The sequence below is a fragment of the Melospiza georgiana genome, chromosome 17 (assembly GCF_028018845.1).
Source record: "Melospiza georgiana isolate bMelGeo1 chromosome 17, bMelGeo1.pri, whole genome shotgun sequence".
Taxonomy (NCBI): Eukaryota; Metazoa; Chordata; class Aves; order Passeriformes; family Passerellidae; genus Melospiza; species Melospiza georgiana.
This window is the reverse complement of record NC_080446.1, coordinates 12,053,134-12,065,254: the sequence shown is the minus strand read 5'-3', so window position 1 is coordinate 12,065,254 and position 12,121 is coordinate 12,053,134. Positions and strand designations below refer to the sequence as shown.

Genomic DNA, 12,121 nt, shown 5'->3' with positions numbered 1-12,121 from the left:
CCTGGAGTTGTCACCCATCCCACAGCTCTCCCTGTCCCTCCCATGCCAGGGGTGTTCCTTGGCAGGGAATGGCTGCTGACTGTCTGCTCTCTCCTTGCAGTAAGTGATGACCTCATCAAGGACTGTTTAAGCATACTGTACAACACCTGCATATGTGTAAGTACAACTCTTCTGGTCACTTTTTACATGTGCTGCTTGATAAGACAATAAACAGACTCTTTTAAGTAGAATTTAAACTTATTCTGAAGCTTTACATAAAAATTCCTTCAGTTAAATACAACATCTGATGTGTTGCTCAAATAATTTGTTTTCTGACCTGCATTGTCAAGCTGAAATTCCCTTGTTTGGATCTTTCTGTCTCTGAGTTTCCATGGGAAGGCTGTGCCAGCCTTTGTCAATGTTGCAGTTTAAAATCTGATGCTGAGAATGGATTCCTGTTAAGCCCAGCCACAGCTGGTCTTGTTCAGAATTGGGGCTGGCAAAGGGTTTTGATTTTGATCCTACAACTCCATGTGCTGGATTTTAGTTCAGTCCAGTCCAGTCATGGCAGATCAGTGCTAAGGAAGGTGCTGGGTTAAATACCTTGTCATTAAAATCCTGAAGCTAAAAGCAAAGGCCTCAGATTATGCATGCAGGGAACATCCTCAGGATTGTTTACTTCATCACACCCCTCATTATGCCAGAGCCTAGGGAACATTATTTAACAAAAAATTTTAAAAAGAGCTGGTTAGTGGCTTGGAGCTCTTCCAAAACTATCAGTCTAATCTCCAGAGTTTGAGTCTTACTGGATCATGTCTCACTGATAAGGATCTGTGTGCACATGGGACAGGGAAGAGAGGGAACACTTTTTTCCTCGGCTTGGATGATTTATTATTTTAAACTGCAGGTAATACAACTTTTGCAAACTGAGAATAGCATGATAAGCTAAAAACCAAGTTTTTAATTTCTAGACTAGCTGCTCTGTTTTAATTCACTTTGGTATTACTGCAGGGATTGGAGGAGAAGTGTCCAGGATCACAGAAATGGTCTGTGGGCAATATTAGCTGGTTTTATGCTTATCTGTAAATATTTGGGAATTATCTTTGCCACTCTGGTTCTGTGAGCACTGGGGATGTGTCTCATGGATAAAACACAGCTTTGCAAGCAGTGAGGATGTAGCTGTGACTTCCAGGAAAGCCTGGCTGTGCTCTCAGCAGAGCTCAGAGCATGAAAGGCAGCCTTAAACTTGAGTTTCCATGCCTCAGTCTGACTTTGGGGTTCATCACCCTGTTCTTCTAGGCCAGTGCTTGATCTGGGTTGCTCAGACAGCAGTGCTGAGGTGTTGGGATCTTTAGCTTGTCAGTGTGACCCCAAGAACAGTTGGAAAGTCTCTTTTCCCACCCCAGGGCTTGAAGAAGGAGTCAGGGCTCTTAATTTCTCAGTCTCAAGGTTGTTTATTGTTTCTTATCTATAAAATTCTTTCTCCTGCCCTCCCGAGGTGCATCCAGCAGGCCAGTTCCAGGCACTCTGCCTGCCCCCAGGGCAGTGTTATGTCTTTATCCTAAAAACTACCTGTACAATGTTTACAATTACTTCCCAATACCCATCACCTGTGTTAGACAGTGAGCTTCTACTCTAAACCAATCCCAAAGTGCCAACATCACAGCAGAAGATGGAGGCCAAGAAGGAGAAGGAGAAAGGGTGGACACACCCAGTTCCCTCCATCTTGCCTCCTGAACCCCCATTCAAAAACCCCAAAATCTACTTTTCCACCCCATGATAACTTCACTATTATTCTACCTAAACTGTTGTGGCTTGCTGACCTTCATCTAAGGTTGGTAATTTACTCCATGATCATAATCAAACCCACAGGTGTTTTGGGCTCTGTGCCAGGGTCTCTGAGCCCCCTGGCAGGGGTCCTGGCCATCCTGGACTGCCAGAGGGATGTCCTGGGTTCCCACACTGAGGGTTTAGGAGCTGCTGGGTGTGCAGACCATGGCATGGAGCTGCTCACAGTTTGTATGCAAAGCAGAGCCCAGCCCCTGTGCTGTGTGCCCAGGCAGGCAGGGCTGCCTTTGGATTCAGGCAAGGAAAAGCTGCCTTGAGGTGAAGCCTCTCTCTCATCCCAGCGTTGTTGCCAGCGCCACAGTGACTCCACACCAGGACTGGAGATGTTTTTTTGTTCCCACAAACACATTCCCTGGTTTCAGGAGCAGCTGGCTCAGCACACATCATCTCTAAGGCTGTCTTGCCTGTGCCATGTGGCTGCTCGGGGTGGGCTCTCACTGGGTCTCTCTGTGCTCATTTCCAGACTGAAGGAGTCACAAGGCGGCTGGCAGAGAGAAACGACTTTGTGTTGTTCCTGTTTACACTGATGACAAACAAAAAGACATTCCTACAAACTGCAACGCTCATTGAAGATATCCTGGGAGTTAAAAAGGTTAGTTACTGCTTTCTTAATATCATTTGTGTGGCTTTTCAGCCCAGTGGAGGAAAAGAGAGATGTTTCTTTGAAGAGTGTCTGAGGATAGTCCTCAAAGCTGCCATTCTCACTTCTTGGAGCTTGTTTGAAACCTGCCTGTTCACAGTGGTAATTAACTTCAATCACTTCTTACAAAGAAGCCAAACTATTCCTGTGGTGTCATCCTGGTAGTGCTTTTACCCAGTTCAGAGAATGGTGGCAGCTGTGTCCCCATGGTCTGAGTCATTAAAGACTTGCCAATATTACAGACAAAGAAAATGAACCTCATATAAATTCAGTTTTCATCCTGGCCTGCTGATTGTATTTGACATACTTCACTTGTCTTCCTCACATCTGGGAGGTTTCCTGTATATTCCTGGGTGGTTGTCACCTCTCTGAGAAGTTGCAGGCTGGGGACACAGGGCATTTAAATCTTTTCTGCACGTACCTGGTTATTGAACTTATTTACCAGCATTATTGCAGCTCAGTGCCCTGATGTGATGCAAGTAAAATACTCAAGGTGTAACCTTGGGAAAACCTTGATTGGAGAGAGTCTGTGTGCATTTTGTGGAGAAGGCCAGGAGTCTGTAACCTAATACTTTATTATTTAAAATAAGATTGAGGTTGATGTACCTCCTGAAATAGGAAACAAGCTCAGTTTATCTGAACATTTTTTTTCTTTTGAAAGCTGTTTTCAACATCTTTTTATTAAAAAGAACTTCTGATGAAAAGACTGAGAAATAATTTAGAAGTTCTTATCTGTGAGTTTTGAAGAAAAGACAGGATTGAAAAACAAAATTGAAGTCTAGTACCTGAACATAATTTATGTATTAAATCAGGTTGTGGTTTTGTGATTTTTTTAGTTAAAAATAGACCCCCACTTTTTTTTGTAAATATAAAAGTAGTATTTAAAATACAGATATCTGTACTTTGGGAATTGCTGAGCCTGACAGCTGTTGTAAATCCCAGCTGCTTCTCCTTTGCTACACTGGAATAGCCCAGAGAGCTCCCCAGGGAGGATCTGCCTGTGTTCTCTTGCTGACCATCCCATGTGACTGAGCTGCTGTTGCCTCCCCAGGAAATGATCCAGCTGGATGATATTCCCAACCTGGCCAGCCTGGTGTCCAGCTTTGACCAGCAGCAGCTGGCCAACTTCTGCAGGATCCTGGCTGTCACCATCTCGGAGCTGGACACGGGCAGTGATGACAAGCACACTCTTCTGGCCAAAAATGCCCAGCAGAAAAAAAACTTGGGCCCTTCCCGAGCTGAAATTAATCAAGGTAATTGTTGTGCTGTAACAAATCAGAATAATCTCAGCAATGTATAAGGTTTTCCACTTCTCAGTGTCACACAATGTTATATTTCTGAAAGATACTGAAAGTGTTGTGTCTTACAAAGCACTTCTCTTGATTCACTCCCCTCAGACTGTTTCCTGAAAATGTTTCCTGTTAGTGAAACTGTGTAGCATTTGGTTTCATGTGGTGTTGCTAATTAGGTGGGTAGTTTCTGTCATTTCAGCATTCTCTGAGTGGCTTAAAAGAATTGGATTTGTTTTCTGTGCCTTAGCCACATCCATGGACTTCCCATTAGCAGCTCTCAATAATTCTGTGTCCTCCATAAAATATGAATTCCTGAAGTAAAGCTGCCTGCAATGTGGTTGCTGTTGGAGCAGTTCCTTCTCTGATTTTATCTGATATTGTCCTGAACAGGATGTCTTGTCTTTATCAAAAAGAGAAGTGTGTTTAATATTAGTTATGTTCCTCAGTGTTAGCAAACCAGCCTTGGAAATCTGTGGGACTGATCTCAGCCTTAACTTTGGGCACAGTGCAGCTTTCCTTATTGTGCTGAGTATTTCTCAGGTGCAGAAGTCTTGCCTAGAAGGATGAATAGGAATTGAAAAAGTTAAAGTATCATCAGATGTAGAATCTGCTGTTTTCAGCTCTTGCTGTGCTGAAAAGCTTTTGGGCTTCTGAAGCAGATATTTGCATAGGCCCATGCCAAGCAAATGTTTAGCTAATCTTTTTTTTATGGGCACAATCAGAGACTGATTCAAAGGCTGTACAGTATATTCTATTTTTAAAACTTTATCAGGGAGCTTATTCATTCAGAGATGCAGCCCTTTCATGTAATGTTCATGGCCAAAATCTTTGTCCTTTTCTCCTTGCCCCTGCAGGTGGGAAGTGAAGCTTTAGCCGTGTATCTTTAATAGACAGGTCCTGTAATTAAATTATTCTTGAAGGCAAACTGCACCTCCCCAAACATTTTGCAGAGCAGTGACTCCTGTCTTTCCACTGCTCTTTTTGAGGGTGCAGCTCCACAGTTAAAACCCTCACACCTGGGGCTGCTGTGGTGTGTTCTCCACCTGTTTTGCTCCATGAGGAGCTAATTCAGGAACTTTTTACTTGAAAAGCTGTCAGATTTCCTCCCCACTGCTGCAGGGAGCCAGTTCAGTCACTACTGACTAAAACCATGGGAAGGAAAATGAAGGAGGAAAGGGGAGGTGAGGCTGCCCCTTCCAAAGGCTGCTGCTTTATTTCTGCCAGCTTAGTTTTCAGCCAGATCAGTTCCTTGGTGAGACTGTAGAGCAGCCCTGAATTATAGCTCTTTTCCAGTCCTTAACAGAAGAGTGTGCTGAGTTCTTCCATCTTCAGATATTTTTAACCAGCTCTTTTTAACCATACACTTCTGTATTCCTGAAGTAGATGTACTGGTGATCTTATACTGTAATGAAATTCTTTCTCTTTATTTTTTTCAGCTACACTTCTGAATATTCCAGGCTTCATCGAGCGGTTGTGCAAACTGGCCACAAGGAAAGTGTCTGAAACAACAGGGACTTCCAGCTTCCTGCAGGAGCTGGAGGAGTGGTACACCTGGCTGGACAATGCCCTGGTGCTGGATGCACTGATGAGAGTGGCAAATGAAGAGGCAGAGCAGAGCAGCACAGGTACCTGGCTTGCATCCCTCCACCCACCAGCAGCTGATGAATGTCTTCACCTTGCTCAGGGTTTGCCACGTGTTGCTTTTCCTGTCCTCTGGTTCTGATTCCCCTTTCCTTCCAACATTTAGGTCTGACTGCTGCTTTGTTCTCATGTAGCACTGATTTTTTCACTGAATTAAAATTAGCTAAAGGAAAAACCCTCCAGCAATGTGTGCCCTTTGCATGCCTAGCTAATACTGAAGGGCTGTGCATCCTCAGCCCTAACCTCCTCTGGAGTGATTAAAATAACCCTCCTGAGGTAGGTGGCTTCACAGCATTTTACCCTAAAACTTTGGCTCCTGACTTTGGGTTCAGATGCTTCATACAAGACAAGTGTCCCCTTATTCAAAAAGGAAAGGTAGTTCCAGCTAAATTAAAGAAATTAATTGGAAAAACAAAGAAAATGTTACAGTGGAGGTGTTAATACAGCCTTAGGAAAATGCTTTGGAGCATGTGTGTGGTTTGTTTCTTCACTCTTTGTTATGACAAAAATGCAGTGTATGTCTGGTAGAACTCAAAGTACTTCCTATTCCTGTTTCTGCTCTTAGCAGGGTAATTCTCTAAGGTTATGAAATTATTTAACTGTGGCCTAAGAATACTGGTACTGAGGTATGAAATAAAAATAGATTTAATAGTAAGTGCTTCTGATAATCTGCCATCTACTTTTATTACCTTTATGCCATGACTTGGTGCAGTAATCTGTTAATTCATTTAGGTGAGCTGACTTATTTTAAGGAGATGCTGCCATTTAGTCTGTTATGAAAAAAGAATTTAAAAATCTGATTTTATCTCCTCTAAATTTTCAGCTATATTTTTCTCTAGCATCTAATTCAAATTGGTTATTTCCTGTACATTACTATTTATAGTTAAGGAGAAAATTCCAGCAGCTGTGTGCTGCTCCTGCATCTGCAGTGTTCAGTGTAAAAGCAACAACTGTAACAAATCCTTTCCTGTTGAAGCTGCCTCAGTCTCACATCTTTGCCATCTTTTTCAGAGTCTTCAGATGAGAGTGGACTGGCCAACACCTCCACAAGGACACAGCTGCCCCAGTCCATGAAGATCATGCACGAGATCATGTACAAGCTGGAAGTGCTGTATGTTCTCTGTGTGCTGCTCATGGGCAGGCAGAGGAATCAGGTGAGCCCCAGTGGATGCCCACACTCACATTTTAAACCTGAGTGCTCATCAGTGAGGTCATGGGCACAGAAATGCCAGGGCAAAGCTCAAGGTACCAAGCTGGGCAGTCCTGCCCAGAAACCAGGCAGCATTTCAGTGGGAGCAGCTGGGGCTGCTCACCCCCTGCTCTGGTGCAGGAGGGATGCAGGAGGATGCAGCAAGTGTGTGGGTACCTGGATGATGTCAGGAGTTTTCCCCCCTCCTGGTGCCCAGTTTGGATGGAGCCCCTTCAGGCCTTACCCTTCTTTGGCTGCTTTCACTTTTGGAAATGCTCTGGATGATTTTTGCAGCATATTGCCATGACTTGGCAAAGTGTTAAAGTCCCATCACTTCAGTGCTGTCTGCACTGGTCACTGCCTGCAAATCCCACTCATCTGTTCCTTTGCCTTTCTTCCTTTTAAAATGAAAAAAAAAAAAAAATTGTTCCCTGCCTCACACGGGCTTATGAAGAACCAGTCACTGCAGCTTGGCTGTGGTTTGATTTAAATAGGTCAAAAGCAGGTTGTGAAGGGAAAAGCAAAGCAATCCTTGGTGAGGTTTTGACAGGTTTCCAGCATTGGCAGTCTGCTCAGCTCAGCAGAGCTTGGCATAGGAGGGGCATTCAGATGTCCTGGACCCTGGGAGGGCCAAAAGAAAGGCTGTTGTGTTAGGCAGGAGAGGCTGTGTTGTGAGCAGGGGTTGGGGCACATTTATCTGGAGTATTTTGTTCTGCAGTAGTAACTTCCCAGGGTATCAAACACCCCCCAGGGCAATCTCCCGAATCTCTTGATCTGAATACAGGTGCAGCTGTAGCTCAGTCCCAAACATAACTCACCTGTTCCCTCCAAACCTGCAGCAGAGCTTGTGGACCTCCTGTCCCTGGAAGTGTTCAAGGCTGGGGCTTGGAGCAGCCTGGTCTGGTGGAAGGCAGGGCTTTAACATCCCTTCCATCCCAAGCCATCCTGGGATTTTGTGACTCTAAGCAGACACTTGGCATTAAAAGAAGCAGATTCTGCATAAGAGGAAGCAGAGGGAACCAGTAATTCTTGCAGAAACCATAAACAACTCCTAATCATGTTGTCATTCCTTTTAGAAGTCTGTTCCTGTTAGGCATGAAATAAAATGTAAACAAAGCCCAAAACATAACTGAAACTAGCAGAACATGGATCTGCTAGAAGGACTTTTTCTTTTCCATTGTATTAAGGCAGATAATTCATCCCTGCCTGAGCTCCCAAAAGAATTCAGGTTTATAGATTCTGCAGAAACTGCTTGCAGCCTGCACTCGTCCTGCTGCAGCTGGAGGTCCTGGATTCCTTCCCTCCCTGGGTCACTTCTGGTGTGTTCCTGTCAAATGTGACAAGGCAAAAAAGTCTGCTGCTGAAGCAGCTAGCTTTGAAGATGAATTTATGTTTTAATTTCCTGGGAACACAATTCTTATCCTTCATCTGCTATTTCTGTCCCCATGCAGATGGGGAAAGCAAGGATAAAGGTGGCCTGCAGTTCAGTTCTTCCCAGGACTGATTCAGGACTGCAGTTGAATTCAAATCTGGAAAGATTTGAGTTATTGCATTCCCAGACACTTCTTATCCAGAGTCAGTGTTTTTTAATTTTTTGTTTTAGGGTTTTGTTTTGTTTTTTGTTTGTTTGCTTTTGGGAGAGTTGGTTGGGGGGGGGTTGTCCTTTATTTTGTTTTGGGTTTTTCTTTGTTTTGATTTGTGAAATCCTCTGCCTTTAAAGCACATGCTACACACTTCATTCCTCAATCTGCATAAGATTTGTGTGGCAGATCTTTTTGTGTGAATTTGTGTGAATCCCCTGCCCTTCCTGAGAGCCAGGCACTGGAGCTGAGCTGTTCTCCAAGGGAAGCTCTGGAATGCAGGCACAGCAGTGTGCAGCAGCACCCTCAGACAAGCATCTCAGCTGCTTTTTGGTGTCTTTTCTGGGAAGGAATAAAAGCACAGGATTTGTGGTACCAGTCTGAGCAGCCAAAGGACTTGCTGGTTTTAGATTGGATTCATTTTTGATAGAATTTATTAAGGGCATCACAAACCTGCTTCAGTCTGCTGTAATAATTGACATAATGGTCTGGCATTTGCTTGAAGCAAGGTGCAGCCTCCCAAACTCAGCCTGTCCCCAAATGAATCTCTGAATGCTTGATTTAAATTTGATTGCTGGCTAATTTGCACAAATTGATAACTCTGGTAGCAGTGACTTAACTCCTCCTGTTGCCATGTTGGGGATGATCTCACCTTGGGAATAAGAGGTGTTTCTCTGCAGATCTGGGCCTTTGCTGCCTTCTCATTATGGTCACACCCTAAATTACTCTCCTTATGTATTTTTCTAGGCTGTCCTGCATGTCTGTGTTGTGGTGAAGAGCCATCAGATGATTTCCTTGCTCCTGCTGTAGGGAGCCACACTGCACACACAGAAACAGCTTAGCAGAGACAGTTTTAGTGTTGAGAAAGAACAGAGCAATTCCTGTGAAGCTGGATGGCAGCAGGAAAAAGCCAAAGGAGCTTGAAAGTTGAATATAGAGCAGGGATTGTCTTGGCATCCTCAGGCAGAGTAATTGTAATGAGTTTGGGCTCTGGGAGAGAGTGATGCAGAGGCAGAGATGTGACTGAGGAGCTTGGTCAGGTGAGCATTCAGAGCAAACTGAACTGCACAGATTTGAAATCTGAGTCATTTGGAGAGGAGCAGATTGAGGAGTTAACACTGAGTGTAGAGAGCTGTTCCTTTGGTGAGGGTTGAGGCTCTTGCAGGCAGTTCAGGCTCTTTCTTGGCTCCCTCCTGCTGTGCCTGTGCCATGGAGGGACTGGGGCACTACAGGGAGCACTTTGTGCAGAGGGAATCCTGTCCAAGAGTGTTTCAAAATAAAGGAGCACCAGAGGACTCCAAGCTCAGCAGTCTGTCAGGGCAGTGTGGGTGGGTGGGAAGGAGCTGAATGCTCCTCAGGTGTGTATTTGAGGTGTCCAGCATTAATTTATGATTTCCATCAAGGTGGGACAGCTGGTGGCTACAGCCAGAGGAGTGCAAAAAGCCATCAGCTGTGCTGCAAACTAGAATAAAAACCTGTAAAACAGCATCAGCTTCAGATATTTTTATTCATTTAGGTGTTTGAGTAAATAAAACAGATTGATCTGCGTTAAATGATGCTGCTTACAGTTCTGGATCTTGAGACAACCTGGGGTATTTTTAAGTGATTTTGTTTGTTAGTTTTAAGGAACATGTCCATTACTTGGCTACTTAATTTTTGCAGAATGTTGTACATTCCAGTCATGTGGTTTTCATTTGAAACCACATCTGAAAGAATGCTTGTACTAGGCCTACAGCTAATGAGAGTCCCCACTTTCCCTTACTCCTCATCTTCTAAACTCCTTACATCAAAAGTATCTCAGCTTGGACTAAAGGTATTAAACAGCTGTTCACACCAAAATTATTAGCTTTTTTATATGAATAAAAAAGATGTACCAGGCAGACTGATAAATGAGCAATTTGACTTTTTTTTTTACTAAAGTTCAGCTTCTCTTTAACCTGAAGGAGCAGTGTGGTGTGGCTGTGTTACTGCTGGACTCTGCTCAGGTGTTTTGATGAACAAAACCAATATTGATGGAGTTTTTTGCCATCAGAAGCCTGTCTGAGCTGCAGCTGTGTGTCTGCAAAGGAAAGGACACTCAGGGGATTGAGTGGCTGCAGAATATCCCCAGCTCAGCTGTTTGGTGTAAAATGCATTTTCAGTGTGCTGGAAGTGATGTCCTGATGCCCAAAGCAGCTTCCAGAGACACAGTGGTTAATTGAAGTGCTGGTGAAGAGCTTTATCCCAGAATAAGTGCTTGGTTTAAACCTGTTTTCTATCCAGTGTGGATGTTTTCTATCCACACCCACAAATAGAAACTGCTGCACTGTGGTTAACACAAACATTTGCTGTTTGAGACAAGAATTCACATCCTTTTGTCAGGGGATGACATCACTGTGCCCATCTGTTTGCAGACTGCATTAAATCTGTGTTTAGGCTGGAGCAGACATGTTTGTACCTGTCTTGTTCCCCAGGTTCATAAGATGATAGCAGAGTTCAGACTCATTCCTGGCCTCAATAACCTGTTTGACAAACTCATCTGGAGGAAGCACTCGGCCTCAGCCCTGGTTCTGCATGGACACAACCAGAACTGTGATTGCAGCCCGGTGAGCACCTCTGCACTTCTGGGTTTTCATCCTGGCACACAATTCTGAGGAGCTGTGCTGAGGATCTGGGTGTTTGCATCATCAGTGACTTGAGATGTGGTAGCACTCAGATTTTGGGGGATTATTGATTTCATTGATTGATTTCATTGAAGTCTATCCTTGGGTCATGCTAGCAATGTAGCAGGGCCAGTTTAGCCTCTCCCCTCTTTCTTAGTTTGTTCATTTGAAGGAACATGTCCATTTTGGGAACTGAGAAAGGAGTACATTTCTGGACCCTGGAGGCGGCCAGAGGTAGAAGACAACCAAAATTCAAAGAAAAGATTCCTAGGAGAGGCACAGGGCACAAATTGTGCCACAGTCAGGTTTAGGGAGTTGGGTTTGTGTTGGACTCTTTATGTTTTTTTTCTTTCCAAACCTAGACATTCTGAATTGATCAGTCTAAGCTTTTTTGCCTTTGCAGTGAGAAGGAATTTATTACCTGTTGTGTGCATAGACTTGGAGGCAATCTCCATTTCTATTTTGGGAAGTGCAGCCTCTCCATTTTTGCAAGTCACTTGCTCTGCTGTCCAAAGGGGTTTGATTTGGAAAGGTTTTCCATTCAGCTGTTTCATGCCTGCTTGGTAACTGATGATAGCCAAAAATACTAAAGCAATGATGTTTTTTCACCTTTCTTGTCTCCTTTTAGGACATTACTTTAAAGATACAATTCTTGAGGCTTCTTCAGAGCTTCAGTGACCACCATGAGTGAGTATGAGAAGCTGTGGTGGGCTGTGGCTTGGTGCTGTTTGCCTGGTTGTGGTTCCAGGTGTCCTGAGCACAGGGCAGGCTCCATGTGAAGGGAATGTTGTGCTGTTCCTAAACTTCATATTCCTTTCAGCTCTTGCTGTAACAGCCTAAGAATTTGCTCTGTGGTAGGCATGTCTGAATGTGTCTGAATATGGGTTTAACCATATTAAACCCATAATATGTGGGTTAAACCCAGCTCATTTTGTCTTGTGTTGAGATGAGCTGCAACATGTACAGGATGAGTTAACACTTTCTGGCTGAAGGAATAAGGAGGCAGCTTTCTTCTTTTTTGCCTTCTCCTGAGAGCTGACAATGAGCCAGGGAAATACAAAGAAATCTCCTGTTTGCCTTCAGAATAAATCCTTTGGAAAACTTGGGTGTGCTGGAATAATTGGAGGGGTGGTGCAGTTGGCTTGGGGTTATTTAATATTTAATATTTAATGCTGTGCTGCTGGTACAGAGGTGTTTGAGACTTGTAGAATCCTGCATTCCATCAGTGTTGCTCTCATTCAGTTCTGGGAGATGGTGTCCTTTCCTTACAATCTCCTGTGTTAGAGCCATGTTGTACTTGAGGTGCTGCT

At 44.0% G+C, this 12,121-nt stretch overlaps 1 protein-coding gene across 1 annotated transcript in view; it reads left to right on the top strand.

Annotated features, from left to right (window-relative positions):
- TRPC4AP (transient receptor potential cation channel subfamily C member 4 associated protein) overlaps positions 1-12,121 on the top strand; it is a 39,918-nt gene that overhangs the window by 18,260 nt on the left and 9,537 nt on the right. The window contains exons 7-13 of the mRNA XM_058036579.1: positions 101-156; positions 2,291-2,419; positions 3,519-3,720; positions 5,196-5,384; positions 6,412-6,554; positions 10,623-10,754; positions 11,440-11,498. Coding sequence (XP_057892562.1) covers positions 101-156; positions 2,291-2,419; positions 3,519-3,720; positions 5,196-5,384; positions 6,412-6,554; positions 10,623-10,754; positions 11,440-11,498 — 910 coding nt within the window. The remainder of the gene's footprint in view (positions 1-100; positions 157-2,290; positions 2,420-3,518; positions 3,721-5,195; positions 5,385-6,411; positions 6,555-10,622; positions 10,755-11,439; positions 11,499-12,121) is intronic.